At 41.1% G+C, this 27,582-nt stretch overlaps 1 protein-coding gene across 1 annotated transcript in view; it reads left to right on the top strand.

The window, feature by feature from the left end:
- LOC128705546 (uncharacterized) overlaps window positions 1–27,582 on the top strand; it is a 66,463-nt gene that overhangs the window by 11,923 nt on the left and 26,958 nt on the right. The window contains exons 4-5 of the mRNA XM_070080486.1: window positions 20,971–21,135; window positions 22,928–23,026. Of these exons, the coding sequence (XP_069936587.1) occupies window positions 20,971–21,135; window positions 22,928–23,026 (264 nt within the window). The remainder of the gene's footprint in view (window positions 1–20,970; window positions 21,136–22,927; window positions 23,027–27,582) is intronic.

Here is a 27,582-nt window from a genome sequence, read left to right as displayed (position 1 = left end):
ATACATGATTATATACACCTGGAAAATCCTAGAGGGACTAGTACCGAACTTGCACACGAAAATCACTCACTACGAAAGCAAAAGACTTGGCAGACGATGCACCATCCCCCCAATGAAAAGCAGGGGTGTCACTAGCACGTTAAGAGACCATACAATAAGTGTCAGGGGCCCGAGACTGTTCAACTGCCTCCCAGCACACATAAGGGGGATTACCAACAGACCCCTGGCAGTCTTCAAGCTGGCACTGGACAAGCACCTAAAGTCAGTTCCTGATCAGCCGGGCTGTGGCTCGTACGTTAGTTTGCGTGCAGCCAGCAGCAACAGCCTGGTTGATCAGGCTCTGATCCACCAGGAGGCCTGGTCACAGACTGGGCCGCGGGGGCGTTGACCCCCGGAACTCTCTCCAGGTAAACTCCAGGTAACCCTTTCCTTTCAGCGCACCCCGCATGTATACTCTCCTATTTATAGTTGCAGAGGTAGAGTCTCAGGCTCGGCTCCTGGTCCTGCCTCTTTAACTGGCTGTTGCTGGGTTCACTTTCTCCTGGCTTCATGAGCCCTATTATATCTAGTCTTAAAGATGAGTATAGGTCCGGGATCTACCACTTTGTTGTCCAAGTCATTGTTCTCCCTGACTACTCTGAAGCCGAGGAAAATTTTTCTGATCACTCTTATGCTGAGAAAATACTTCCTGAAATCTTTTTGACTATTCTGTAATTTTATCTTCCAACTGTGCCCTCGTATACCTGTTTCCTTCCTCTTGAACAGCCTCCCCATGTCCACTTTAACAATTCATCTACATGTTTTATTCATCGTTATCATGTCTGGAACTTCAGTTCTCTAGTGTCATCATGTTTAGTTCCTTTAATATTTCCTTATGTCTCATAACTCTTACCTCTGTGATTAGTCCCTTTGCAAACCTCCACACTTTTTCAAGTTTCATGAAATGCTCGATCAGGTGTGGATTCCATACCGTGCTGCATACTTCAAGTTGGAACTGATACAAGTCGTACATAGTGTCGTGAAGGATTGTTTGTTGAGATTTTTGAAGGTTAATTTTAGAGATGTCAGTCGCACGTATGTTGCAGAAGTTATATGTCTGATGTGCGGTTCAGATTCTATGCTCACCCTGAGGTCCTCCTTCTTGAGTGACACCTGAAGTCTATGTCTCCTGTGATTGCACTCCATTCTGGTCTTCTTAGCCCTTTCCTATTTTTCATAACCTTGCACTCTCATGTACTATCATGTGTTCTTACATATTCTCATATATCCCTAGAAACTCTGATGTACTCTCATATATCCCTATACACTGATGTACTCTTATATAATCTTTTGTACTTTTATGTACTCATTATTTCATGCATTCGTAAGTGTTCTCAAACAATATGCACTCTAATGTATTATCATGTACCCCTATATATTATTATGTACTAACATATACCTGGAGAGGTTTTCGGGGGTCAACGCCCCCGCGGCCCGGTCTGTGACCAGGCCTCATGATGGATCAGGGCCTGATCAATATACTGATCATATACTGTTTGTTATTTACTTTTTATTTTTATGTACTCCCCTGCACTCCTATATACTCTCGTGTTATCCCTTATACGCCTGTGTACTCTTGCGTTGCTGTGTTACGTACACGACACCCCAGCCTCTCACCTCCAACATATTCCGTGATATAACCAGGTATTAGGAATTCACTTGTAAATCAACCTGTAAATTACTTATAGATTTTTGCCTCATGTTTTGATATGTAAATCCTGATGGTTGCATAGTTCGATACCTGAATGGTGTCTGATGGGTGACGTTGGTGCTTATTGATATACCAACCAAGAGCCATTACACTCCCCCGGCTACAATCATGGACCTTCGGTACACAGGGAGTACCCAACTGACGTCAAAGGTGGAGGATGAGGTTGAATATAATGATAAGTTGGGGGAAGAAGGGAGAAAGGAATGATGATGGGGGGGGGAGATTAGAGAGCCAGAAGGTTAGAGAGGAGAAAGGAGGCGATGAAAGAAAAGGAGGAGAGAAGGTGGGAGGTGGCAGGGTTGAGGGTACAAGTAGGCAGGGTCTGGCGGGTTTCCATCATTCAGTGACAGGCTTCGGTTGGTCACTTGTGTTAGCTCTCTCCTCGGTGTCCACATACACATTCACAAGTGTGCTGTTAACACGAGACATTGAAAACAACACTGCGTTCAGAGGTGGCAGTGCCGAAGTTAGATATTTTCAAAACTCACCCACAAATTGTATATACAAATTGGACGATTTTTCGGTTCATAATGGACCAGCATCGAGTATAGGAGTTAATGTTTTTGACTATATAAGTCTTTGTTTTACAAACCTCTTAATAACGTCTTTTATGCGTGACATTTTCCAGACAGGATAAAGAGCGTTCACACTTGATAAATAACTTCTAAATGTGATAGTCTCTATAGATGATAATTAAATAAAGTTTACAAGTAAAAAAAGAAACTGAACAAGGTCCACACTGGGAAGACAACGTTCAGCAGTAACAGGCAGTTTCCAGACTCAAGAAACTTTACAAACGTGACTAAAACTGTACGAACTTCATCCAGTTCCAGATGGAACTTTCTTAACCAGTAACTATTATATTATGGGATTTAGTTGGGGAGATTTTTAATGCTCGTCAGAAAGGTTGCTGGATCAGTCCCTGCGTCCAGACGTAACAGATCCTACTTGTGATAAATAATCCCGGCATAATCCACTGCATTCAGTCGTGTAAAAACAACTTTCAGACGGGACAACAATCAGCTCCCAGTTATGACAGATATTTTCATCTTTTATACAGCAAGAAAATCAGATATACACTTTCCAGTCAATGCAAAATAGAAAAAGAAATATGCAAACCTCATCCATTAAATTTATGAAAATGGAAGGAGAATTAGTGTTTGCTTAAGACATGAAGTGTGGTTTAGTGTGAACGAAGAAGAGCCACGATGTCTTACCACCCTCTCCACGGGCTGTCTCTTTCCCCCAAGCCACATCATCATCACAGGAAACTAGCTTTTGTTAAGCACAAGGTGAGATGAGCACGATTGTGCAGTGTTTTAACTCAGGTGTGCTCACAAAGTTGTGATTGCGGTGATCGAGGCTGAGCTTCTAACCTCACCAGTAATTACATACCCCAAATTTCATTAATTCTCTGCCACATGGGCCCTGTCATGTCTATCCTCCAAGTTTAATCTGTATACGGCGGAGTTTGCTTCTTCCACTTCTTCATGTGTGCCATTCCACTTCTTAATCACCCTCAGGCTGAAGTATTTTCTGATGCCCCCGTTGCCCATTTGTATATTCAAATTGTCTCTCTGCCTCTTATTCTGATCACCAGTTTTTATCGTGAATGGCATTTTAAGGTTTCCTAAACGCACGTATGCTGGTGACTATGATGTCCACCTATATTCTGAGTACTATACTTATCCCAGGGTCCTTCACATTGCTCGAAGTTTGCAGCCTCTGCTGTCTCAGTCTGTGAAACTCAAAGCATGAAAAGATATGTAAGCGAGGCGGTGAGTATTGAGTATGATGACTCTGTTGGCAGGTCTCACACTGTGACTATTTACATTCCTAGCTCATTATATATTTTTTGCCCCAATTTGTACTTCATCTTTGGTCCGCTTTCACCCCCAATTCTCTTAATTACACTTACTGAGTTTCCAGGACCCACTTGTCTTTCTGTTGATCTGCTCCTTCGAAGTCATTGTGTATCTTGTCATGTCCTCTCTAGTGGGTCATTCCATGTCAAGTGGACCAGGGGTCCCCACCTGACCATCTCCAATTTCGATGAAATTTTACATGAAGGTTGGTATATGTCTTACTAACTTTGGGAAAGTTATAGTTAATGATATACAACAGTAGTAATGTTATGGCTCTCAGAGTGGAAGAAGGTGAATATTTCACCAACCTGCAGCAGCACACAATCACCAATATTCAGGTTATTGTTGTGGCAGATACAGAAGAGTAAAAGTTGTGTAAGTATACATGCCTATACAACTTCTGGAGCTGAGGTAAAAAATCACAGTCCTAAAACTTACATCTTTTACCTTTTTTTCACAGTATGAAGCCAAAGTAGGTAAAAATCTGTCGCATAAAATTGAATCTTGAGTCCAGCTGCCTATATCTCAAAAGGAAAATATTATTTTAATATGACATTATTTTAGCCAGCTACCCAAGTGGACATCGTCACAATCCTAAAATATCAGATACCAAACTTTTTTTAGTTCATGTGCTAATGGTATCTATAAAGGCCCTCACGGACCTCAGGGTGAATTTTAGGCCCATTTTGAAGACCAGTAGCAGAAAAAAAGCACAACCAATTTTATTAAAAAAACTTCATTACAAACAACAGATTCTAAACTACAGACTTTTTCCCTTGAAGTGAGAAAACAAGCCTTAAAATGAGGTGATTTTTGGCTTGCACGACATTGTAGTGAAAACCAGGCATTGTTTAGTTGCTGTCATGTAGCAACAACGGCTAGAACCTCGTGTTAGGAGTCTTTATACAATTTTCGGTGGCGATTTCATAAATTGCTGTCTGAATTAACAGGGACCAATACTTATTTTGCAAATTATAGTTGAGGTTAGTTAGATACTGGCATTTGTGAGGAGGATAGAGGATGTCATTTGTGAAGCCGGGAAATATTTGTAGGGAAGGAGGGAGGATGGTTGTTTGTCTGATGATAAACGTGTCAGAGTGGAGAAGCTGTCTTAGATTTTCACACTTTCTGCTGTCCTCGTTGAGGTTCGAGTGAATTTCCCCCAGATGGTGTATTTTGCCTCCCAGCTTTCCTGTCTTGGCATTTTATATTCATTAACTCTGTTCTTCCTTCTGGTCTGTCTACCTGGGTAATCGTGACATCCTGTGAGGTTTCTTTAGACTTGCAGTTTTGTCCATAAGTTCTTTCTCACAAATTTATGATTTCAAGAAAAAAATATGACTAGAGTGGATGACATTTGTTTCAGAAATACCTAAACAAATTATTATTTACCATTTTTTCCTCCACTGTTCCTGCACTTTATTTGATTCAACCAATTTCCTTAAACCTACGTTTTTCTAGTTCTCCCATTTACACTGATGGATCTAAACAGGAGTCTTCTGGCAGGGCTGCATCTGCTCTTGTTGCCACCTCCCTAGTTAAGAACGATAATAAATTTGTTGAGTTAGGCATAAGAATTAACAACTGGGCGTCTACACTGCAAACTGAATTGTTTGCAATCCTAATGGCGCTAAAGCTAACCTATGACACTGAGCTTGACTCTATCATCATTACTGATTCTATGTCATCATTGAAGGCTCTTGACTCATATAATGACTCCAACAACATGCTCATTGGGGAAGCCAGGTATAGATACTCAAAAATTAGGGACAAAGGAATCAATGTGCAATTGCTATGGATCCCATCACACACTGGATTACTCCTTCATGATAAAGTTGATATGTTAGACAAGAAGTGTACCCAGAAGGAGAATGTAGAATATAACTTTGGTATAACTGTGTCTAGCATTAGGAATAATATTAGGAGAGAAGTAAATAATGAAAATGATTGTTATAGGAATGCAGTTAGAAGCCTGAGTAGATCTATAACCCACTATGATAACATGAACGTAGATAAGTATGTTTATGGAGCAACTTGCAATGTGAACAGACTGACTGATGTTGTAGTGGCCAGGCTTAGGCTTGGTTACAAGTACTTCTGGCAGTTTGGGAGACACACAGATGATCAAACTAAATGTAAATTATGTGATCAGGCATATGGTCACTGTCTTGAACACTATGTGCTTAATTGTCCACTTATTGAGGAATACAGAGACAGACAGTATAATAACCTATGTGACATGTCAAGATATCTTATTAATGAAAATAAGATACCAGATATACTAAGCAAATTTCCTAAATTTGCTTGTAACAGATAAGTGAACTATAGATATGTAGATATAAATCCATATGTATTCCTGTTAACCCTTTGGGGCCTAGTTCCTAGGCCTTTTGTGTATCCATATGCTCTCGCGCTATGGCTACACCTGAATTTGGGGATGAGTTTGTCATTTCTCCCAATACACACAACTACAACAGTCAGACGGACACCACACAGGTAACCTCCCTGGAAATTGGAGATGAGTCAGATGCACAGGACCTACCTGCAATGAATGATGAAACAGAGAACACTAATGTAACCATGGTACCTGTTAAGGTGATAGGTGTTAAAGGAAGCACTAACCCAGAAGTGCCATCCTCCGGAGAGGCATTGGATTCGCCTGACCTTCCTCATATTATAACAACTTTCCAGAAAAAAATTGAGCATCTTGAACAGATCCTGACAAGTTTAATAAATATATATAATCAGGATGATGCTCTTGAGCATGGTGATGATGTCAAAAGTGCAGCAATCTCCGTTCAGCTTCCAGCAATTTGTGAGTCAGAAGCCCATAACTCTTGCTTAAAAATAAAGGTCCTGAAGATAAAGACGTACAAACTATGCTATTTGCTCTTAAGTATCTGCACACTGTAGTCAAAGCATAATAGTTTTACCATCTTATGAGCAAGAGATTGTAATAACTCACTACAATGGATACATTACAAATCTTTTCATGGAACATTGCTTCCATCAGGAAGCGGTTGCCTGACTTACATCATATTAGTGCAACCAAGAATATTGATGTCATCTGTTTGCAGGAATGTAGATTGAAAGATGGAGCACCTCCACCAAACTTGCCTGGATATGCAGCTTATAACCTAAGGTCAACCAACTGTTGTGTGATGTATGTCAGAAAGAGCCACCAGGCCCGGTGGCCTGGTGGCTAAAGCTCCCGCTTCACACACGGAGGGCCCGGGTTCGATTCCCGGCGGGTGGAAACATTCGACACGTTTCCTTACACCTGTTGTCCTGTTCACCTAGCAGCAAATAGGTACCTGGGTGTTAGTCGACTGGTGTGGGTCGCATCCTGGGGGACAAGATTAAGGACCCCAATGGAAATAAGTTAGACAGTCCTCGATGACGCACTGACTTTCTTGGGTTATCCTGGGTGGCTAACCCTCCGGGGTTAAAAATCCGAACGAAATCTTATTTTATCTCTTATCTTGCCACATTCACTCCTTTCCTTGCAGAGTCGAGTTAACATGCAGTATCATGGTGTCAAAGTATATGCAGGCGATTTTTCCATAAACATTTTTAATCTCTATGCCCCAGCGAACCAGCTTCGACCTGATGCTTTACCAGATCGCATCAATAGTGAACCTACCATCATTCTTGGAGATTTTAATGCCAGACATAAGAATATTGGTGGGTCTATAACAAACACCAATGGAACTAAAGTAGTGAGATTGCTAAATGAGCATGATAATGTTCGAATTGTGGGCACTACTGAGCCTACTCACATATATGGTGGCATACTAGATCTGTGTCTTGGATTTAATACATCATATACGATGCATGACTCTGTCATAGTTGATCTTCTATCTGATCACTTCCCAAGACTAACAACTGTCAATCTTGATCACATCTCCAGCAATCAAGGAGCTAAATACAGAAGGAGGAAACTTATTCTCAAACCAGAACACAGAGACAACTTTATTAACCACTTGGATCAATGGTATAAGAATTACGAGCCCATTGGCACACAAAAATTTAATGATAATTTAATTACCACTATTGAGAGTGTTCTCACAGATCAAGTGGGCAGGAATAGGAAACAAAAACCCTCCACTATAAATAACAATAAAAACCAATGTAAATACTATAATGATCCACAGCTACGCAATCTAACACATGCAGCTAGGAGGATTGGTAAAGCATACCGTGAATGTAGAACCCCAGACCTGCTCAGAACGTTCCAAGCTGCACTAACAAATGCAAGGAATAGAAAGGAAGAACTTAGGCAACAGGAATGGGAACAGTTTGTTAGTGGATTAAATAGGTCCACCCCTTTGAGTTTGGCTTGGAAAGGTATAAATAAAATAACCAGGAAAAAGACTGGCAATGTTGCTCATCCTTTTCCTCTTGAAAAAGCAAATGACCTCATAAATGACTGGTCCAAAACATCCAGGCATGAAAGCCTTCCATCTCATATTAGAAAAAATTTAGAGTACTTCTGAAGAAATGTTGAAACTGATTAATTTTATGAGCCAAAATATTGATGAGAGTGATTGCCTCTTTACCGAGTATGAATTAGATAATGCATTAACCAAAGGTCGATCAACTGCTCCTGGAGAGGATGGTATAACCTATGATATTCTCAGAACTCTAAGGCACGTGCCTGATAACCCTTTGTTGGCACTGTATAATCTCAGTTACATTGAGGGCGTTCTTCCTACTTCCTGGACCAATAGTCTCATTGTGCCTATCCCTAAGCCCCAACAGCCTGATACATTTAGGCCGATCTCCTTAAGTAGTTGTCTTTGTAAAACTTTTGAAAGAATGATGCTTAACAGACTGTACTACAGAATCAGACATCAACTTTCCCCCTACCTCTATGGGTTCATGAAAGGTAAAAGTGTGCAGAACTGTATTTCCACCTTTCTCACTGCACACACCTCTACTAGTTTTACCACTTTTCTTGATCTAAAATCTGCATTTGATATTGCGAACAGAACCGTTATACTACATGAACTAGCCAAAATGAATATAGGTGGTAGCTTACTCTGCTGGATAATAGGATACCTTTCAAATAGAGTATCCTCTGTCCTTTACCAAGGCTTCAGAAGTGATTCTAAAGAAATGTCTTTAGGTACACCGCAGGGAGGAGTTCTTAGTCCCATGCTATTTAATATTCTGATTAATGCTCTCCTAAATGCTCTACCTGCCTCACCTAAACATATAGCTATAAGCTATGCTGATGATATCATGATCCATACAACAGGGCATAAGAAGATGAATACCATTCTTAATGAAGTTCAAGCAATTTGTAATCGACTAGGCCTCATAATATCTTCCTCTAAAACTAAGATATTAACAAGCAAACGACATCCCCCACCCATCTATTTGCAGGGTGAAATCATTAGCTACGTTAAAACTTACAGATATCTTGGTGTAGATGTACCCTTTAACAAATCCACTATACCACAACTAAACAAGAAATGTAAAGCTAGGCTAAATGCTCTCAAAGCTGTTGCTGGCTACAATCTCAACTATGGTGCAAATGTGAGAATCGTGAGAATGATGTACATAGCCTATGTTAGGTCCTTAATTGATTATGCTGCTCCCATGTTGATATTAGCTAGAGAAAGTTCTCTCCGACCCTTGGAGTTAATGCAAAATGAAGCTCTCAGGATTATTCTTGGCTGTCCCAGATCTACAAAAGTTCTTAACATGAGGAAGGAGCTTGGTATTTCTAGTATCAGTGATAGGATTGTTGAAATTAACACTGTACTCGGTATTAGAATGTTGAGAAACGAACCAGACACTGTCACAGTGAATCTTACCAAGTGTCTAGAGGTAAATACACACAGATCTAAATGGATTGTGAAAACGTGCAATTGCATTAAGTTTTATAACCTGCATGAACTGTATCACTGTAGGCAACAAGAGCATTTCACCCCTCCATGGAAGATGTGTTCATTTAATATCACATACCTACAAGTCCCTCCCAAGAAGCTCATTGCTAGTAATCCCTTCCTTAAATCTCTTGTTAGAGCAACTGCTCAAGAAGAAATTTCTCACCTAGCTGGTAGTAACAAGTTATCACAAGTTATATACACTGATGGATCTAAACAGGAGTCTTCTGGCAGGGCTGCATCTGCTCTTGTTGCCACCTCCCTAGTTAAGAACGATAATAAATTTGTTGAGTTAGGCATAAGAATTAACAACTGGGCGTCTACACTGCAAACTGAATTGTTTGCAATCCTAATGGCGCTAAAGCTAACCTATGACACTGAGCTTGACTCTATCATCATTACTGATTCTATGTCATCATTGAAAGCTCTTGGCTCATATAATGACTCCAACAACATGCTCATTGGGGAAGCCAGGTATAGATACTCAAAAATTAGGGACAAAGGAATTAATGTACAATTGCTATGGATCCCATCACACATTGGATTACTCCTTCATGATAAAGTTGATATGTTAGCCAAGAAGAGTATCGAGAAGGAGAATGTAGAATATAACTTTGGTATAACTGTGTCTAGCATTAGGAATAATATTAGGAGAGAAGTAAATAATGAAAATGATTGTTATAGGAATGCAGTTAGAAGCCTGAGTAGATCTATAACCCACTATGATAACATGAACGTAGATAAGTATGTTTATGGAGCAACTTGCAATGTGAACAGACTGACTGATGTTGTAGTGGCCAGGCTTAGGCTTGGTTACAAGTACTTCTGGCAGTTTGGGAGACACACAGTTGATGATCAAACTAAATGTAAATTATGTGATCAGGCATATGGTCACTCTCTTGAACACTATGTGCTTAATTGTCCACTTATTGAGGAATACAGAGACAGACAGTATAATAACCTATGTGACATGTCAAGATATCTTATTAATGAAAATAAGATACCAGATATACTAAGCAAATTTCCTAAATTTGTTTGTAACAGATAAGTGAACTATAGATATGTAGATATAAATCCATATGTATTCCTGTTAACCCTTTGGGGCCTAGTTCCTAGGCCTTTTGTGTATCCATATGCTCTCGCGCTACCGTCCACAGGATGGATATGGGGTGCACAATAAACTAGCCACTTCGGTGGCAAAATCTAAAATCTACCGTCCACAGGATGGATATGGGGTGCACAATAAACTAGCCACTTCGGTGGCAAAATCTAAAATCTAATCCTATTTTGATTGCACTCACCTAGTTGTACTCACTTAGTCGAGTCCAAGCTCCTGGCCCCGCCTCTTCACTGGTCGCTACTAGGTCACTCCCTGAACCGTGAGCTTTATCATACCTCTGCTTAAAGCTATGTATGGATCCTGCCTCCACTACATCGCTTCCCAAACTATTCCACTTCCTGACTATTCTGTGGCTGAAGAAATACTTCCTAACATCCCTGTGATTCATCTGTGTCTTCAACTTCCAACTGTGTCCCCTTGTTGCTGTGTCCCATCTCTGGAACATCCTGTCTTTGTCCACCTTGTCAATTCCTCTCAGTATTTTGTATATCGTTATCATGTCCCTCAGCTTTCAGAATCCTGTAAAACATCAGAATCTTTCTCTTTCCTCTTTTCCCAAATTTTGTCAACTGTCTCTAATTCTTTTGTCTCTTGTAATACTTCTGCAGTTTAGTAATTTTTTAAAATATAAAGGAATATTTTTGTTTCCACCCTTTATTATCCTCTTTGATTATTCTACACCCTCTTCTTTCTGTTCCATTATTTTCTGGTGTCTTCGTTTGTTTATTGCCTTTCCTCTTTGTCTTGTATCTTGACTTTCACCTTTATCCACTCAATTTATCTCCTAGTTGTTTTCGGGTATTTATTTAGATGTGGTAGAAATACAGGAAAGTGCCCTCCATGTGTCTGTCATGGCTCACAGATCACTATCTTGAGCCCAGCTAGCGAACCCTGCACACACCTTAATAGCCTTGGCATGTTTTCCATTGACTAAAACAGTTAGGCTTTAAAATATTAATTAGCAGTTGTTGTGTTTAGCTGTGCCGCTTGAGTGGCTAGTTCAGTGTGCACCTCCATGATTATCCTGTGAGCGGTAGCGCAAAAAATATTATTACAGTGTTACATCATTAAATAGAAATACTAGTCATTTCATATTTTACAGTTACTTCATATAGTTGCTGTACACAGTACAGTAAGTAATGCAAACTTAAAAAGTTGATATCTAATTACCACTAAAAAAATGCACTTACATCATATAGTTGTATACAGTGCAATAAGCAACACGATCAAAAATAATATATGATTAAGACTTAAAAATGGTCATAACTGGTTTGAAATCTTTAAAAACAGATCATTCATGTAGTCTGTGAAAATGTAGAGGCAACCTCAACATTTTAGATATCTGATCATGAATCAACGATGATGAGTTTTGCCATATCTTGTAATGTTTACATGGAGGTGTCTCTGAAGGGTTGCTAGTCTGGACATTATTATATATATATATATATATATATATATATATATATATATATATATATATATATATATATATATATATATATATATATATGTTGTGCCGAATAGGAAGAAATTATTATTATTAAAGATTCGCCGGTATTCTCCCGGCCCGGGCCTTTTCCAAGTGGTGGCCCGGCCTTGGCTCCCTCTCTAGGGAGTGTCTGAGACCTAAGTCTCCCATGGGAGGAGGCACAAGTACCCCATTATCTTTGGGACCAACTGTCCCCAGGCCTAGCCACATTCCCCCTCACGGGGCTCGTAGGGAGAAGCTAGGCCTCTCTGGTCTGCCATCCCCGCCCCAAGGGGGCTAATGGGAATGACAGTCTTGTGAGCTGCAAGCTCTGGCTCAGGCACCTACCCTACCCTAGAAGGGCTGGGCATGGTGTCGATGAGGCAGAACTTGCGATCTTGGCTTAAACAGCAACGCTCATCTTGCCATATAGGACAAGCGAAAATTTGTGTATGCAATAATTTCGCCCAAATCATTCTGAACATAACGAAAAAAGTATATTTCATTGTGTTTGTTTAGTATTAAATTACTGTAAACAAATCTAAAATATATTTAGTTGGGTTAGGCTAAAATAAATTGCTCTTGTTATAACAAGGTTAGGTAAGTTTTCTAAGTTTCTTTTGGTGCAAAATTAAAAAATTTAACATTAACGTTAATGAAAAAAATATATTTTTAAACGTATAAGAAAAAGTTTTTGGAAAGGACTTAATTTTAAATGAGTTCTTGCTAATTGACCAGTTTTACATATTCGGCACGACATATATATATATATATATTTTTTTTTATTTTTTATTTATTATCACACCGGCCGATTCCCACCAAGGCAGGGTGGCCCGAAAAAGAAAAACTTTCACCATCATTCACTCCATCACTGTCTTGCCAGAAGGGTGCTTTACACTACAGTTTTTAAACTGCAACATTAACACCCCTCCTTCAGAGTGCAGGCACTGTACTTCCCATCTCCAGGACTCAAGTCCGGCCTGCCGGTTTCCCTGAATCCCTTCATAAATGTTACTTTGCTCACACTCCAACAGCACGTCAAGTATTAAAAACCATTTGTCTCCATTCACTCCTATCAAACACGCTCACGCATGCCTGCTGGAAGTCCAAGCCCCTCGCACACAAAACCTCCTTTACCCCCTCCCTCCAACCCTTCCTAGGCCGACCCCTACCCCGCCTTCCTTCCACTACAGACTGATACACTCTTGAAGTCATTCTGTTTCGCTCCATTCTCTCTACATGTCCGAACCACCTCAACAACCCTTCCTCAGCCCTCTGGACAACAGTTTTGGTAATCCCGCACCTCCTCCTAACTTCCAAACTACGAATTCTCTGCATTATATTCACACCACACATTGCCCTCAGACATGACATCTCCACTGCCTCCAGCCTTCTCCTCGCTGCAACATTCATCACCCACGCTTCACACCCATATAAGAGCGTTGGTAAAACTATACTCTCATACATTCCCCTCTTTGCCTCCAAGGACAAAGTTCTTTGTCTCCACAGACTCCTAAGTGCACCACTCACTCTTTTTCCCTCATCAATTCTATGATTCACCTCATCTTTCATAGACCCATCCGCTGACACGTCCACTCCCAAATATCTGAATACGTTCACCTCCTCCATACTCTCTCCCTCCAATCTGATATTCAATCTTTCATCACCTAATCTTTTTGTTATCCTCATAACCTTACTCTTTCCTGTATTCACCTTTAATTTTCTTCTTTTGCACACCCTACCAAATTCATCCACCAATCTCTGCAACTTCTCTTCAGAATCTCCCAAGAGCACAGTGTCATCGGCAAAGAGCAGCTGTGACAACTCCCACTTTGTGTGTGATTCTTTATCTTTTAACTCCACGCCTCTTGCCAAGACCCTCGCATTTACTTCTCTTACAACCCCATCTATAAATATATTAAACAACCACGGTGACATCACACATCCTTGTCTAAGGCCTACTTTTACTGGGAAAAAATTTCCCTCTTTCCTACATACTCTAACTTGAGCCTCACTATCCTCGTAAAAACTCTTCACTGCTTTCAGTAACCTACCTCCTACACCATACACTTGCAACATCTGCCACATTGCCCCCCTATCCACCCTGTCATACGCCTTTTCCAAATCCATAAATGCCACAAAGACCTCTTTAGCCTTATCTAAATACTGTTCACTTATATGTTTCACTGTAAACACCTGGTCCACACACCCCCTACCTTTCCTAAAGCCTCCTTGTTCATCTGCTATCCTATTCTCCGTCTTACTCTTAATTCTTTCAATTATAACTCTACCATACACTTTACCAGGTACACTCAACAGACTTATCCCCCTATAATTTTTGCACTCTCTTTTATCCCCTTTGCCTTTATACAAAGGAACTATGCATGCTCTCTGCCAATCCCTAGGTACCTTACCCTCTTCCATACATTTATTAAATAATTGCACCAACCACTCCAAAACTATATCCCCACCTGCTTTTAACATTTCTATCTTTATCCCATCAATCCCGGCTGCCTTACCCCCTTTCATTTTACCTACTGCCTCACGAACTTCCCCCACACTCACAACTGGCTCTTCCTCACTCCTACAAGATGTTATTCCTCCTTGCCCTATACACGAAATCACAGCTTCCCTATCTTCATCAACATTTAACAATTCCTCAAAATATTCCTTCCATCTTCCCAATACCTCTACCTCTCCATTTAATAACTCTCCTCTCCTATTTTTAACTGACAAATCCATTTGTTCTCTAGGCTTTCTTAACTTGTTAATCTCACTCCAAAACTTTTTCTTATTTTCAACAAAATTTGTTGATAACATCTCACCCACTCTCTCATTTGCTCTCTTTTTACATTGCTTCACCACTCTCTTAACTTCTCTCTTTTTCTCCATATACTCTTCCCTCCTTGCATCATTTCTACTTTGTAAAAACTTCTCATATGCTAACTTTTTCTCCCTTACTACTCTCTTTACATCATCATTCCACCAATCGCTCCTCTTCCCTCCTGCACCCACTTTCCTGTAACCACAAACTTCTGCTGAACACTCTAACACTACATTTTTAAACCTACCCCATACCTCTTCGACCCCATTGCCTATGCTCTCATTAGCCCATCTATCCTCCAATAGCTGTTTATATCTTACCCTAACTGCCTCCTCTTTTAGTTTATAAACCTTCACCTCTCTCTTCCCTGATGCTTCTATTCTCCTTGTATCCCATCTACCTTTTACTCTCAGTGTAGCTACAACTAGAAAGTGATCTGATATATCTGTGGCCCCTCTATAAACATGTACATCCTGAAGTCTACTCAACAATCTTTTATCTACCAATACATAATCCAACAAACTACTGTCATTTCGCCCTACATCATATCGTGTATACTTATTTATCCTCTTTTTCTTAAAATATGTATTACCTATAACTAAACCCCTTTCTATATATATATATATATATATATATATATATATATATATACCTCCAATGTATACCTCTGTCATCGTCCACAACATCTTGCTATCTACTGACCTTGTTTCTTTCTCCATAGATATGTTTGCTTCACACGTTTCATTATCATGGATAATGGATCTGCTAGTTCCTATCTGTACTGTTCTGCTTTCTTCACTATCGTTAATAAGTTCCTTTCTGACAAAGTTTCGTAAGCTTCTTCGAGAAAAAAACTAAATTATACTCATTCTCTTTATTTGATGACTATTTAGCTAATTCATCAGCTGTATCATGTTCCTGACGGCCTATGCGAGAGAGGATCCACAAAAACTTAACTGTAATCATTCTTTTAATAATTTTTGCATATCTGTGCGTAGCTTCATACACATGCTACATTAAGGTTACAGGATATTTAGAGCACGTTTTGAAGAGTGTGATACATCAAGATTCACTCTGGACCTCGTCCTGTGCAGTCGCAGTAGCTCTTACTCTCATTTACAGTCTCCCTACGATCCCCGTTGGGAAGGGGACCCTCTACCTGTCTCCAAGTGACTCCACGATTTCTCATCGTGTGAAGATAAAACCCAAAAGCTCTGTCGTAAACGATGCCTCGATGCGGCTTCCCTAAAAAGTTGTCTGCGGGTCAAGTTCTCGAGCATTGCATCGCTAAAAGAAGCCTTCATCGTCACCTTCATTGATGATGAGGATACTGAAAAAGTCCTTACCCCAAGTGCGATGAAGAACCTTGACAAACGTGGCTTTGTTATCTCAGCCTCTCCCTACTTGAGTGTTAGAAGATCAGTGTTCTTGAAACATCTTGATAGGACCATCACGGACCTGTCCACTGAAGAACTTAAAAGTCTTCCATTGAGGAGCAGAATGACTCGGACACGGTAGAAAGTATCACGAAGATATCCAATGCCTCATCAGTTAACCATCTCAGACCACTAATTACCCAACAAAAGGCTGCAGTCAGAATGATAACAAATTCCCACTACAGGCAGCACACTCCACAAATATTCAAAACACTAAACCTACTCACCATACAAAACATCCATACTTATTACTGCACCTATTACATACATAGAACACTTAACTCTGATATTAACCCTCCCCTCAAACATCTCCTTACCAACCTCAACAGAACACATGACCATAACACAAGGCACAGATCACTCTTTGATGTTCCTCGTGTCCATCTCACGCTATGCAAAAACTCAATGCACATAAAAGGCCCTAAAATCTGGAATTCATTACCTGTAAATATAAAAGAAACACTACCTGTTTAAAAATTCAAGTCTCTTCTCAAAGATCACTTACTCACCAAAAACCAAATAAATACTGAATAACTGAACCTTATAAATTGTATATCTTAAATGTTTCTCATAATTATATCACATAAATGTTAAACCTAAGACCCAATCTAACTTTGTTATTTTTTAAATACACTACCTAACAGAATACTCCATTCTACTGAATGTACAGTAGTGCATGCAACCATATGAGCTGTCTTTGTAATACTCATTTGTGCTTTATTGTTATCTGTTTACAATAATGCTTTATCACTGATTACATCATTGCTTAGTTAATCTTAAGTTAATTTTAAGCCAGCCCATAATGCTATGCATACAAGTGGCTTTGGCATGCTGCTCTTACCTGTATTTTTTGTACCTCTGTATGTATGTTCAAATTATTAAATAAAATAAAATAAATAAAATGCTTAAGGTCACGTTTCTGGACACCACTATAGCCGCCAGAGCCCTGTCAGATGGCCTGGCTTTTTTTATTATTACATCAACCCCACGTTGAGGATAAGAAGATCTGCTCCACTTGTGAGAATGACGGCCATGACTTGCGAACCTGTACCTCCACTACTGTTCCTACTTGTATCAACTGCAAGAGTGACCATCACACACTAGCAGCAAAATGTCCCGTCCGAAAGGAGATCTTATCTAAGAAGATTAAAGAAGACCTAAAGAGGACGACCGTAAATTCCCCAACTTATGCTGCTATAACAAATCTCCAGATGGCCTCCAGTAAGATCCTGCAAGCCACTCGACAGACGCCACCAACCACCACCACTTTCTCTCCACTACCAGACGGTGTTTCCACACAAATTTACTATTGCATGTTGTTTGCTCACATACAAAACTTAGCTGTCCTTGGACCCTTCACTTTTCAGTGAACAACATGCCAACCTTCATCTTCCCACAATGTCCCCCTTCAGGGGATATTCTGAAGTTCATACCAAAAATCGTCAGCTTCACAGCACCTGACAACTTGCAAGGCTTGGTTCTTGAAGAAGACAACTGTACGAATCCAAAACTCACCAGTGAGAGGACTCCATTTATTTCCACCAATGAGGATCCCCCACCGACGTCCATCACCACTTCTATTACTGATGAATCAGCTCCTTCACCTCATCTACAACCACCAAAAGCCAAGAGAGCCAAGACACAACCACCTGAAACTTCACCTCAACCTTCACCAATACCTGAAGAAATGGAAGAAGAAAAAATGTTAGAACAACTGAATCTATCACTTTCTACACAAATAATGCACTCAGCCAGTTGATGTATGCAACTGAAGCAGTCTGTCGCATACTCCATGGAACTATCAAGTACACTGTTGCTCCTGGTTGCTAACATCACACTGAAACGGCCTTGCTTGAAGACCTAGATGTCGACTCCACTCACCTGGTCAAAATTATCCTATTATCAAAACCTGCGTACAAAAGACTTCAAAATGACTCCACGACTGTAAAATGAAACTAATACGGACACAGATATGAAGAAATATCACCCACCTATCACGACGTAACTGCCACCTCTCCTCAACTTTAAAAGACCAATCACTTCGAAGTTCTGCCTCCCTCTCCATCCATGCCTTCCTGCCGATCTCCAGCCCTTCCGGATCAATATATACCCACCGTTCAAGATTCAGCCTGTACAGCTTGCTTCTCGTGCCTTATACATCGCTAGCCACTCCTGTTTCACAATGCCTTGCTGCTGGGTTTAGGCATGGCTCTTTATCTACAACTCAAGACATTCCTCACACCGGCTATTCTTCGTCTGTCCCCACTTCCCCGCCTACCCACTTGTGGGTCATACCTAAGAATCTGATTGACTGATTGATTGAAGAGAGTCAGCTACAATTATACTGTGTGTGGTAGAAGTTTTCACAAGTTTGAGAGCAACAGGTATGACAAACAGCTCACTTTTGTAAGTGGAAGCCAAGATATCATTTCTAATACACCTCTGTATTATAGTACCATCAGTCTGGTTTACAATAACAGCACTTTTCGTCCTCCAGTGTCAGGGTTAAGGGAACCATCGGCGTTGTCTATGTGGTAGTATATTTTTCCCTAAGTTCGTTTATATGTTCCAGAGCACTGATTTTAGAAAGTAATCGAAGTTGAGGATGAAGCATGATTAGTTTCTTGAAGGATAAGTGTTCATAGTAATATCTTTTGGCATCTGGTTATCTTTGTCCCTGGGTGAGTCTGAGAGCTGAGCCTCTCTACTGTGCTAGTTTACCATGCTAATAATCGAGTTGTAGGTTGATGTTAGTGTGTCTGGAGAACGATCCATAAGTGTGCATCACATTTGGCTGTTCTTGGAACGTAGAATATTTTATTGTTCCCTGAAACACTTATCAGGAGCACCGTGTGTTCGGTCAACACTTACAACTTGCCGTCCGTCGGGAAATTTCTCACTTAAACCTTATTAAACTGCTCCACCATTCTCTTAATTTTGCAAGTGTTTAAACCTCAAATTCGTATGGTCGGACGTGAACTTTCATCGCTGTTCAAGTCTGCGGTGTATTTCTGCCTACAAGATGAACACTGTTATGTCCACCGTGGTCTCACTCACACCGGGGCTGACTTTAGCAGTAACATTTTTGTTTAATGGTTACGAGGATCACCAATTCCGCCGCCTAATCTTTGACCAAGCCTCTTAAATTGGAAAATAAATCTTACACAAATGAGATCTATTAAGAAACATACAGATAACTAAAGGTAAATGCATACAAAAATGCAAGTAGAAATCTGCAAGATTCAATTAATTCCATCTTATGTGTTCTTAAAACAAACCCCAAAACATTTCTTCCATGTGCCTTGATCAGCGCCTCAAAGTCATTGTTAATATAGTAAAATTTATTTTTATTCATGTATTAAATCTAGTCCTATAAATGCTTATATATAAATACAATGAAATAGTCTAATTGTAGCGGTTCCATTAACACTTAAGATGAGTCAGTCACGTCACTCGCTATGTATGTCTTAATAAACATCAAAACTAGCTAGAAAAATGAAATTAATGTACTGATGAATGCAATATTTGTGTAAATTCATTAAAGCTACGAATGGTTACTTTTTTTTTTAAATAATACATCCTTCGTTCATATGATAAATTTTCCCTTTTTTTCAGGCCATTGAGCTTCATTTTGAACTTGTAGCGAATAATAGCATATTTTATTATTATTATTATTATTATTATTATTATTATTATTATTATTGCTATTATTCTGATACGTAAAGTTATTCAGATGACTGTGTAGATAATTCGTGTGATCGAGAAATTACAGCTGAATACCATCTGTGACGTATCAGGCTGTATATTATTATTATTATAATCAAGGGGGAAGCGCTAAACCCGGAGGATTATACAGCGCCTGGGGGGGGGGATGTGGAAGGCATTCAGGCTTAATTCGGGGAACTGGAGCACAGATCCAATTCTCTAAATCAAGAGCCCCTCACCAACATCAAGGAACCTTCCTTGAGGGGATCAGGCTGTATAGCCCTTGTGGCTTAGCGCTTCTTTTTGATTATAATAATAATGTGACGTATCAGATTCCAATAGCTAATAGCGTTTAGCTGATTTTCTGTTCCAGCCAATCACGTCAGTCCACCCTCTGAGGAATCACGTTGGTCCACCCCTCCCCCCCCCCTCCCTCTTGAGCAATCACGTCGGTCCGCCCCCTGCCGTTTGAGCAGTCATGTCTCTCCTTGAATAGTCAACTTGCTTATTAACTAATTATTTACATAATAGTTATTAGAGAAAACATCGTCAGTTTCTTAGGATAATGGCATCATACTCTTCTGAACTAGTAAATACTGTATTTAATTCATCCATCTCATCCAGCAATGATGGAAAAGCTCCCTCTTGAACATTTATGCTTTCTGTCTATTAGTCAGTCACTGCATCAGTCCGTTGTTTCAGTAGTCAGTCCATTACACTGTTAGCCTGTACATCAATCTGCGTGCTTTTAAATACATTCATCTATCAGTTATCTGACAATCCATCAACTCCTGCAATATAGCATCTTCCCTAAGTATCTAAAAAATCTAACCTTGAGTATAATCCTTCCATCCATCAACATGAACCGTCATTCATCCCTGAATGAGATTTTGCATCTTGGTCCACAGGTGCGCAAGACGGTGGAGACTCTGTTCTTCAGAGATAACAAGAGGACCATCGACTTTGTACTGGTATACAAAGAAGAAGACGACCCAACCCGCAACGAGCGAAGAAGAGTCTTTGAACACAACCTGAAAGAGGAAGGTCTCGATCTTGAGACCGAGGACAAGAATGTAAGGAGAGAGAGAGAGAGAGAGAGAGAGAGAGAGAGAGAGAGAGAGAGAGAGGGAGAGAGAGAGAGAGAGAGGGAGAGAGAGAGAGAGAGAGAGGGAGGGATGAGGCAGTAGCAGACAGGGATGAGCTGGTGCCTGGTAGAGAGTGGGTGGTGGCAGGCAGGAATGAGGTGGTGGCAGGCAGGAATGAGGTGGTGGCAGGCAGGAATGAGGTGGTGGCAGGCAGGAATGAGGTGGTGGCAGGCAGGAATGAGGTGGTGGCAGGCAGGAATGAGGTGGTGGCAGGCAGGAATGAGGTGGTGGCAGGCAGGAATGAGGTGGTGGCAGGCAGGAATGAGGTGGTGGCAGGCAGGAATGAGGTGGTGGCAGGCAGGAATGAGGTGGTGGCAGGCAGGAATGAGGTGGTGGCAGGCAGGAATGAGGTGGTGGCAGGCAGGAATGAGGTGGTGGCAGGCAGGAATGAGGTGGTGGCAGGCAGGAATGAGGTGGTGGCAGGCAGGAATGAGGTGGTGGCAGGCAGGAATGAGGTGGTGGCAGGCAGGAATGAGGTGGTGGCAGGCAGGAATGAGGTGGTGGCAGGCAAGGATGGGGCCAAGAGAGAGACTTGAATTGAGGTTTGAGATTTTAAGAATAGTTTGACTTAGTAGATTAGTTCTTGGTAATAAAAATAAATACAAAAGATAAGGGAACATCTATAGTAAAAAGAAAAAACTTGAATGAGCATAACAAGTTAAAATATCCGCCTCAGATGAAACCCCACTAAACTATGTTAATATGTTCTGAAAGTTTCTCTAGATCCCTGCAGGCACCCTGCAGGCACCCTGCAGGCACCCTGCAGGCACCCTGCAGGCACCCTGCAGGCACCCTGCAGGCACCCTGCAGGCACCCTGCAGGCACCCTGCAGTCACCCTTCAGGCACCCTGCAGGCACCCTGCAGGCACCCTGCAGGCACCCTGCAGGCACCCTGCAGGCACCCTGCAGGCACCCTGCAGGCACCCTGCAGGCACCCTGCAGTCACCCTGCAGGCACCCTGCAGGCACCCTGCAGGCACCCTGCAGGCACCCTGCAGGCACCCTGCAGGCACCCTGCAGTCACCCTGCAGGCACCCTGCAGGCACCCTGCAGGCACCCTGCCGGCACCCTGCAGGCACCCTGCAGGCACCCTGCAGGCACCCTGCAGGCACCCTGCAGGCACCCTGCAGTCACCCTGCAGGCACCCTGCAGGCACCCTGCAGGCACCCTGCAGGCACCCTGCAGGCACCTTGCATGCGAAAAGGCCTAAGTTGTAGGCTCATCTGTTACCTTCATGCCACAAGTGTCACAGGTGTGCAGGAGTTCCTGCAAGCAGGTGACCTCAGTCGACAGATATTAGTTAGTAATAAAGTTGGTAGAATTACCGACAGTATGTAAAGTGGCTTGATAAAGCTCCTGGAGAGCGAAACGTTGCCACAATAAAATGTCACATTAGTTGCACTTGTGTCCTTTTACTTTACAGATATTAGTTACACTGAGGAGGATGACAAATATCCACGTCCTGGCGAATGCTTGGGTTAGTTAGTTAGGTACCAGTTGTTAAAGGCACTTGTCGATAGACACTTGATCTGGTGTTTGTAGTTTGTGGTGTGTGTGTGTGTGTGTGTGTGTGTGTGTGTGAGATTGATAATTCTACTAAATGAGTATGTGCTCACTGATTTGTTTTTACGGGAGTCAAATCCGAGATCCTGACTCCGCCTTTTGAATTTCTTTGACCGGCACTGGTTCTCTTGTTACTTCAGTTTGCTTCATTTCGGCAGCAATCACAAGACGGCTTGACGTACTTCGTGAAGATTCACGCTCCAGTGGACCTTCTGGTGCGCTATGCTGAAGTTATGAACATAAAGAAGCCCATCAAGGTGAGTGTCATTGGCATCAGGAAGGAGGGTGGGTATCCTAGGTCTGTGTTATGAAGGAGTTTAAGTCTAGGGAAGGCGAGTGCTTGTTCTGGTTGTAGTTACACTCAGTGTGGTTGTTCAAGTGTTATCAAGGTGTGATGAGTGGTTTCTTTCTTTTGCATGGTGTTATCTAACCATTGCCTTAGTGATGATAACATTATTATGGCTGTCATAAGAACATAAGAGAGAAGGAACACTGCAGCAGACCTGTTGGCCCATACTAGGCAGGTCCTTCACAATCCATCCCACTAACAAAATATTTGCCCAACCTAATTTTCAATTCTACCCAAGCAATAAGCTTTGATAATTCTATTAACTCCCGTGTAAGTCTCACTCAAATGCAACCCCTCTCTTTCATGTATTTATCCAACCTAAATTAGAAACTACTCAAGGTTTTAGCCACATACAGGCTGACAGATATAAGATAGGCTCTCAGACTCTCTAAGAAGGACTGTGGAATGGAAACCTTCATCCACTTGCCACATTTACATTAAATGACAAATTGTTGCGGCTGGTTATGAAGCAGTGAGCTTACAAATCAAGGATATCGATTATTAAACGCGCTATGAAATGGATAAAATTAGAGAGGTTAATGGTCTAGTTGAGAAGGGAGTGCTTGTAATGTATTCATTTTGGTCCATGTATTTCTGGATCTCTGAATGTCCACCGGGTCACTACCTGAAAAGACTCGGGCCGGGACAAGACCGGCGAACCTAATACAATACAATTCTGAATCTCATCATAGCTGCTAAAATTCTGGATAAATTTCGCGAGAAAACAACGTTTTTTTTTTTATCATATTTTGGTTAGTCAATGGAAAGTCAAAATAATGCATTTTCTAGTAAGTCAGAACGATGCTTTTCTGAAAGAATTTAAAAAGGCTAGCTGTAATTGTGAGTTATTTGTGATTTGGAGCCAAATAAGCTATGTAACTTTCCCAAATATATACCTAGCAGTGAGACAAGACTGCCAGTGTCGTGGTGGCGGTGAGACCGTTGTTTATAATGTTGGTCGTCATAAACCATTCATATAACTTAAATTTGTGTAAACTCTTCGGTAATTATGTTTCACTTCTAAAGTGATATGCTTCACTTTCACCATTATACATATGTTAGTACTTTAGTGATTTGGAATTTCAAAATTTGTACAGTCTCCTTTTTAATGTATAACTTAAAGACGGTCCTGAAAAGTCATAGGATTTTAGATTTTGTACAAATATGTTGTATTTTGTTCTTAATTTATGTCAGTAAAACAACAAGTAACGCAGATCATTAAGAACATCTGTAAAGTCCTGTCATTCCAATAGTTGAGATTTTTTAGTAAAATTGCATTTGCAAAAATACTTCTAATTTTTTTTTTTGTATGGCCCCTTTTTACCTTTAGTGAGTCTATATATAATGTGGGTTTTGTGTGTATAAGAATTTTCGCTCTTTTTTGACGTTTTTATGACTCTTTTGTGATTTTTACCAAATATTTTTGTTTGAAGTCATTCAAAAGATAAGTTTGCATGTCACTAGTTGGTGAGCTTGCAACCCCCTGCACCAGCATAGACAATCTTTCTCTCTCTCTCTCTCTCTCTCTCTCTCTCTCTCTCTCTCTCTCTCTATCTATCTATCTATCTATCTATCTATATATATATATATATATATATATATATATATATATATATATATATATATATATATATATATTTATTTATATGCAATAAGATCACTGTAAACAGTTGATTTCAGAATATGCAAAACAACCACTGTGAAAGAATATAGAAATTCCAAGCGCTTTCGTGACTACTCACATTATCAAGGAACAATTGTTCCTTGATAATGTGAGTAGCCACGAAAGCGCTTGGAATTTCTATATTCTTTCACAGTGGTTGTTTTGCATATATATATATATATATATATATATATATATATATATATATATATATATATATATATATATATATATATATATATATATATATATATAATATGTATATATATATATATATATATATATATATATATATATATATATATATATATATATATATATATTATGTGAGTGTGTGTGTGTGTAGGTATGGTATTACGATACTTTTGTATAATATATATTTGGCAAGTAAATGGCCGTGTTATGTCTTGGTGTGTGTGTGTGTGTGTGTGTGTGTGTGTGTGTGTGTGTGTGTGTGTGTGTGTGTGTGTGTGTGTGTGTGTATGTGTGTGTATGTGTGTGTGTATATGTGTGTGTGTGTGTGTGTATGTGTGTGTGTGTGTGTGTGTGTGTGTGTGTGTGTGTGTGTGTGTGTGTGTGTGTGTGTGTGTGTGTGTGTGTGTGTGTGTGTGTGTGTGTGTGTGTGTGTGTGTGTACTCACCTAGTTGAGGTTGCAGGGGTCGAGTCCAAGCTCCTGGCCCCGCCTCTTCACTAATCGCTACTAGGTCACTCTCCCTGAACCGTGAGATTTATCATACCTCTGCTTAAAGCTATGTATGGATCCTGCCTCCACTACATCGCTTCCCAAACTATTCCACATCCTGACTACTCTGCGGCTGAAGAAATACTTCCTAACATCCTTGTGATTCATCTGTGTCTTCAACTTCCACCTGTGTCCCCTTGTTGCTGTGTCTCATCTCTGGAACATCCTGTCTTTGCCCACCTTGTCAATTCCTCTCAGTATTTTGTATGTCGTTATAATGTTCCCCATATCTCTCCTGTCCTCCAGTGTCGTCAGGTTTATTTCCCTTAACCTCTCCTCGTAGGACATACCTCTTAGCTCTGGGACTAGTCTTGTTGCAAACCTGCACTTTCTCTAGTTTCTTTACGTGCTTGGCTAGGTGTGGGTTCCAAACTGGTGCCGCATACTCCAATATGGGCCTAACGTACACTGTGTACAGGGTCCTGAACGATTCCTTATTAAGATGTCGGAATGCTGTTCAGAGGTTTGCTAGACGCCCATATGCTGCAGCCGTTAATTGGTTGATGTGCACTTCAGGAGATGTGCCTGATGTTATACTCACCCCAAGATCTTTTTCCTTGAGTGAGGTTTGTAGTCTCTGGCCCCCTAGACTGTACTCCGTCTGCGGTCTTCTTTGCCCTTCTCCAATCTTCATGACTTTGCACTTGGTGGGATTGAACTCCAGGAGCCAATTGCTGGGCCAGGTCTGCAGCCTGTCCAGATCCCTTTGTAGTTTAGTGCCTGGTCTTCGATCGAGTGAATTCTTCTCCTCAATTTCACGTCATCTGCAAACAGGGACACCTCCGAGTCTATTCCTTCCCTCATGTCGTTCACAAATACCAGAAACAGCACTGGTCCTAAGACTGATCCCTGTGGGACCCCGCTGGTCACAGGTGCCCACTCTGACACCTCGCCACATACCATGACTCGCTGCTGTCTTCCTGACAAGTATTTCCTGATCCATTGTAGTGCCTTCCCTGTTATCCCTGCTTGGTCCTCCAGTTTTTGCACCAATCTCATGTGTGGAACTGTGTCAAACGCCTTCCTGCAGTCTAGGAAAACGCAATCAATCCACCCCTCTCTCTCTTGTCTTACTGCTGTCACCATGTCATAGAACTCCAGTAGGTTTGTGACACAGGATTTCCCATCCCTGAAACCAAGTTGGCTGCTGTTGATGAGATCATTCCTCTCTAGGTGTTCCACCACTCTTCTCCTGATAACCTTCTCCATGATTTTGCATACTATACATGTCAGTGACACTGGTCTGTAGTTTAGTGCTTCATGTCTGTCTCCTTTTTTAAAGATTGGGACTACATTTCCTGTCTTCCATGCCTCAGGCAATCTCTCTGTTTCGATAGATGTATTGAATATTGTTGTTAGGGGTACACATAGTGCCTCTGCTCCCTCTCTCAGGACCCATGGAAAGATGTTATCTGGCCCCATTGCCTTTGAGGTATCTAGCTCACTCAGAAGCTTCTTCACTTCTTCCTCAGTTGTGTGCACTGTGTCCAGCACTTGGTGGCGTGCCCCACCTCTCCGTCTTTCTGGAGCCTCTTCTGTCTTCTCTGTGAACACTTCTTTGAATCTCTTGTTGAGTTCCTCACATACTTCACGGCCACTTCTTGTTGTCTCTCCTCCTTCCTTCCTTAGCCTGATTACCTGGTCCTTGACTGTTGTTTTCCTCCTGATGTGGCTGTATAACAGTTTCGGGTCAGATTTGGCTTTCGCTGCTATGTCGTTTTCATATTGTCTTTGGGCCTCCCTTCTTATCTGTGCATATTCGTTTCTGGCTCTACGACTGCTCTCCTTATTCTCCTGGGTCCTTTGCCTGCTATATTTCTTCCATTCCCTAGCACACTTGGTTTTTGCCTCCCTGCACCTTTGAGTGAACCATGGGCTCGTCTTGGCTTTTTCATTATTCCTGTTACCCTTGGGTACAAATCTCTCCTCAGCCTCCTTGCATACTATTGCTACATATTCCATCATCTCATTAACTTGCTTCCCTGCCAGTTCTCTGTCCCACTGAACCACGTTCAGGAAGTTCCTCATTCCCGTGTAGTCCCCTTTCTTGTAGTTTGGC

Source organism: Cherax quadricarinatus, unplaced genomic scaffold (assembly GCF_038502225.1).
Source record: "Cherax quadricarinatus isolate ZL_2023a unplaced genomic scaffold, ASM3850222v1 Contig519, whole genome shotgun sequence".
Lineage (NCBI taxonomy): Eukaryota > Metazoa > Arthropoda > Malacostraca > Decapoda > Parastacidae > Cherax > Cherax quadricarinatus.
Note: the sequence above shows the minus strand (reverse complement) of the source record. Positions and strands in the feature narration are given on the sequence as shown.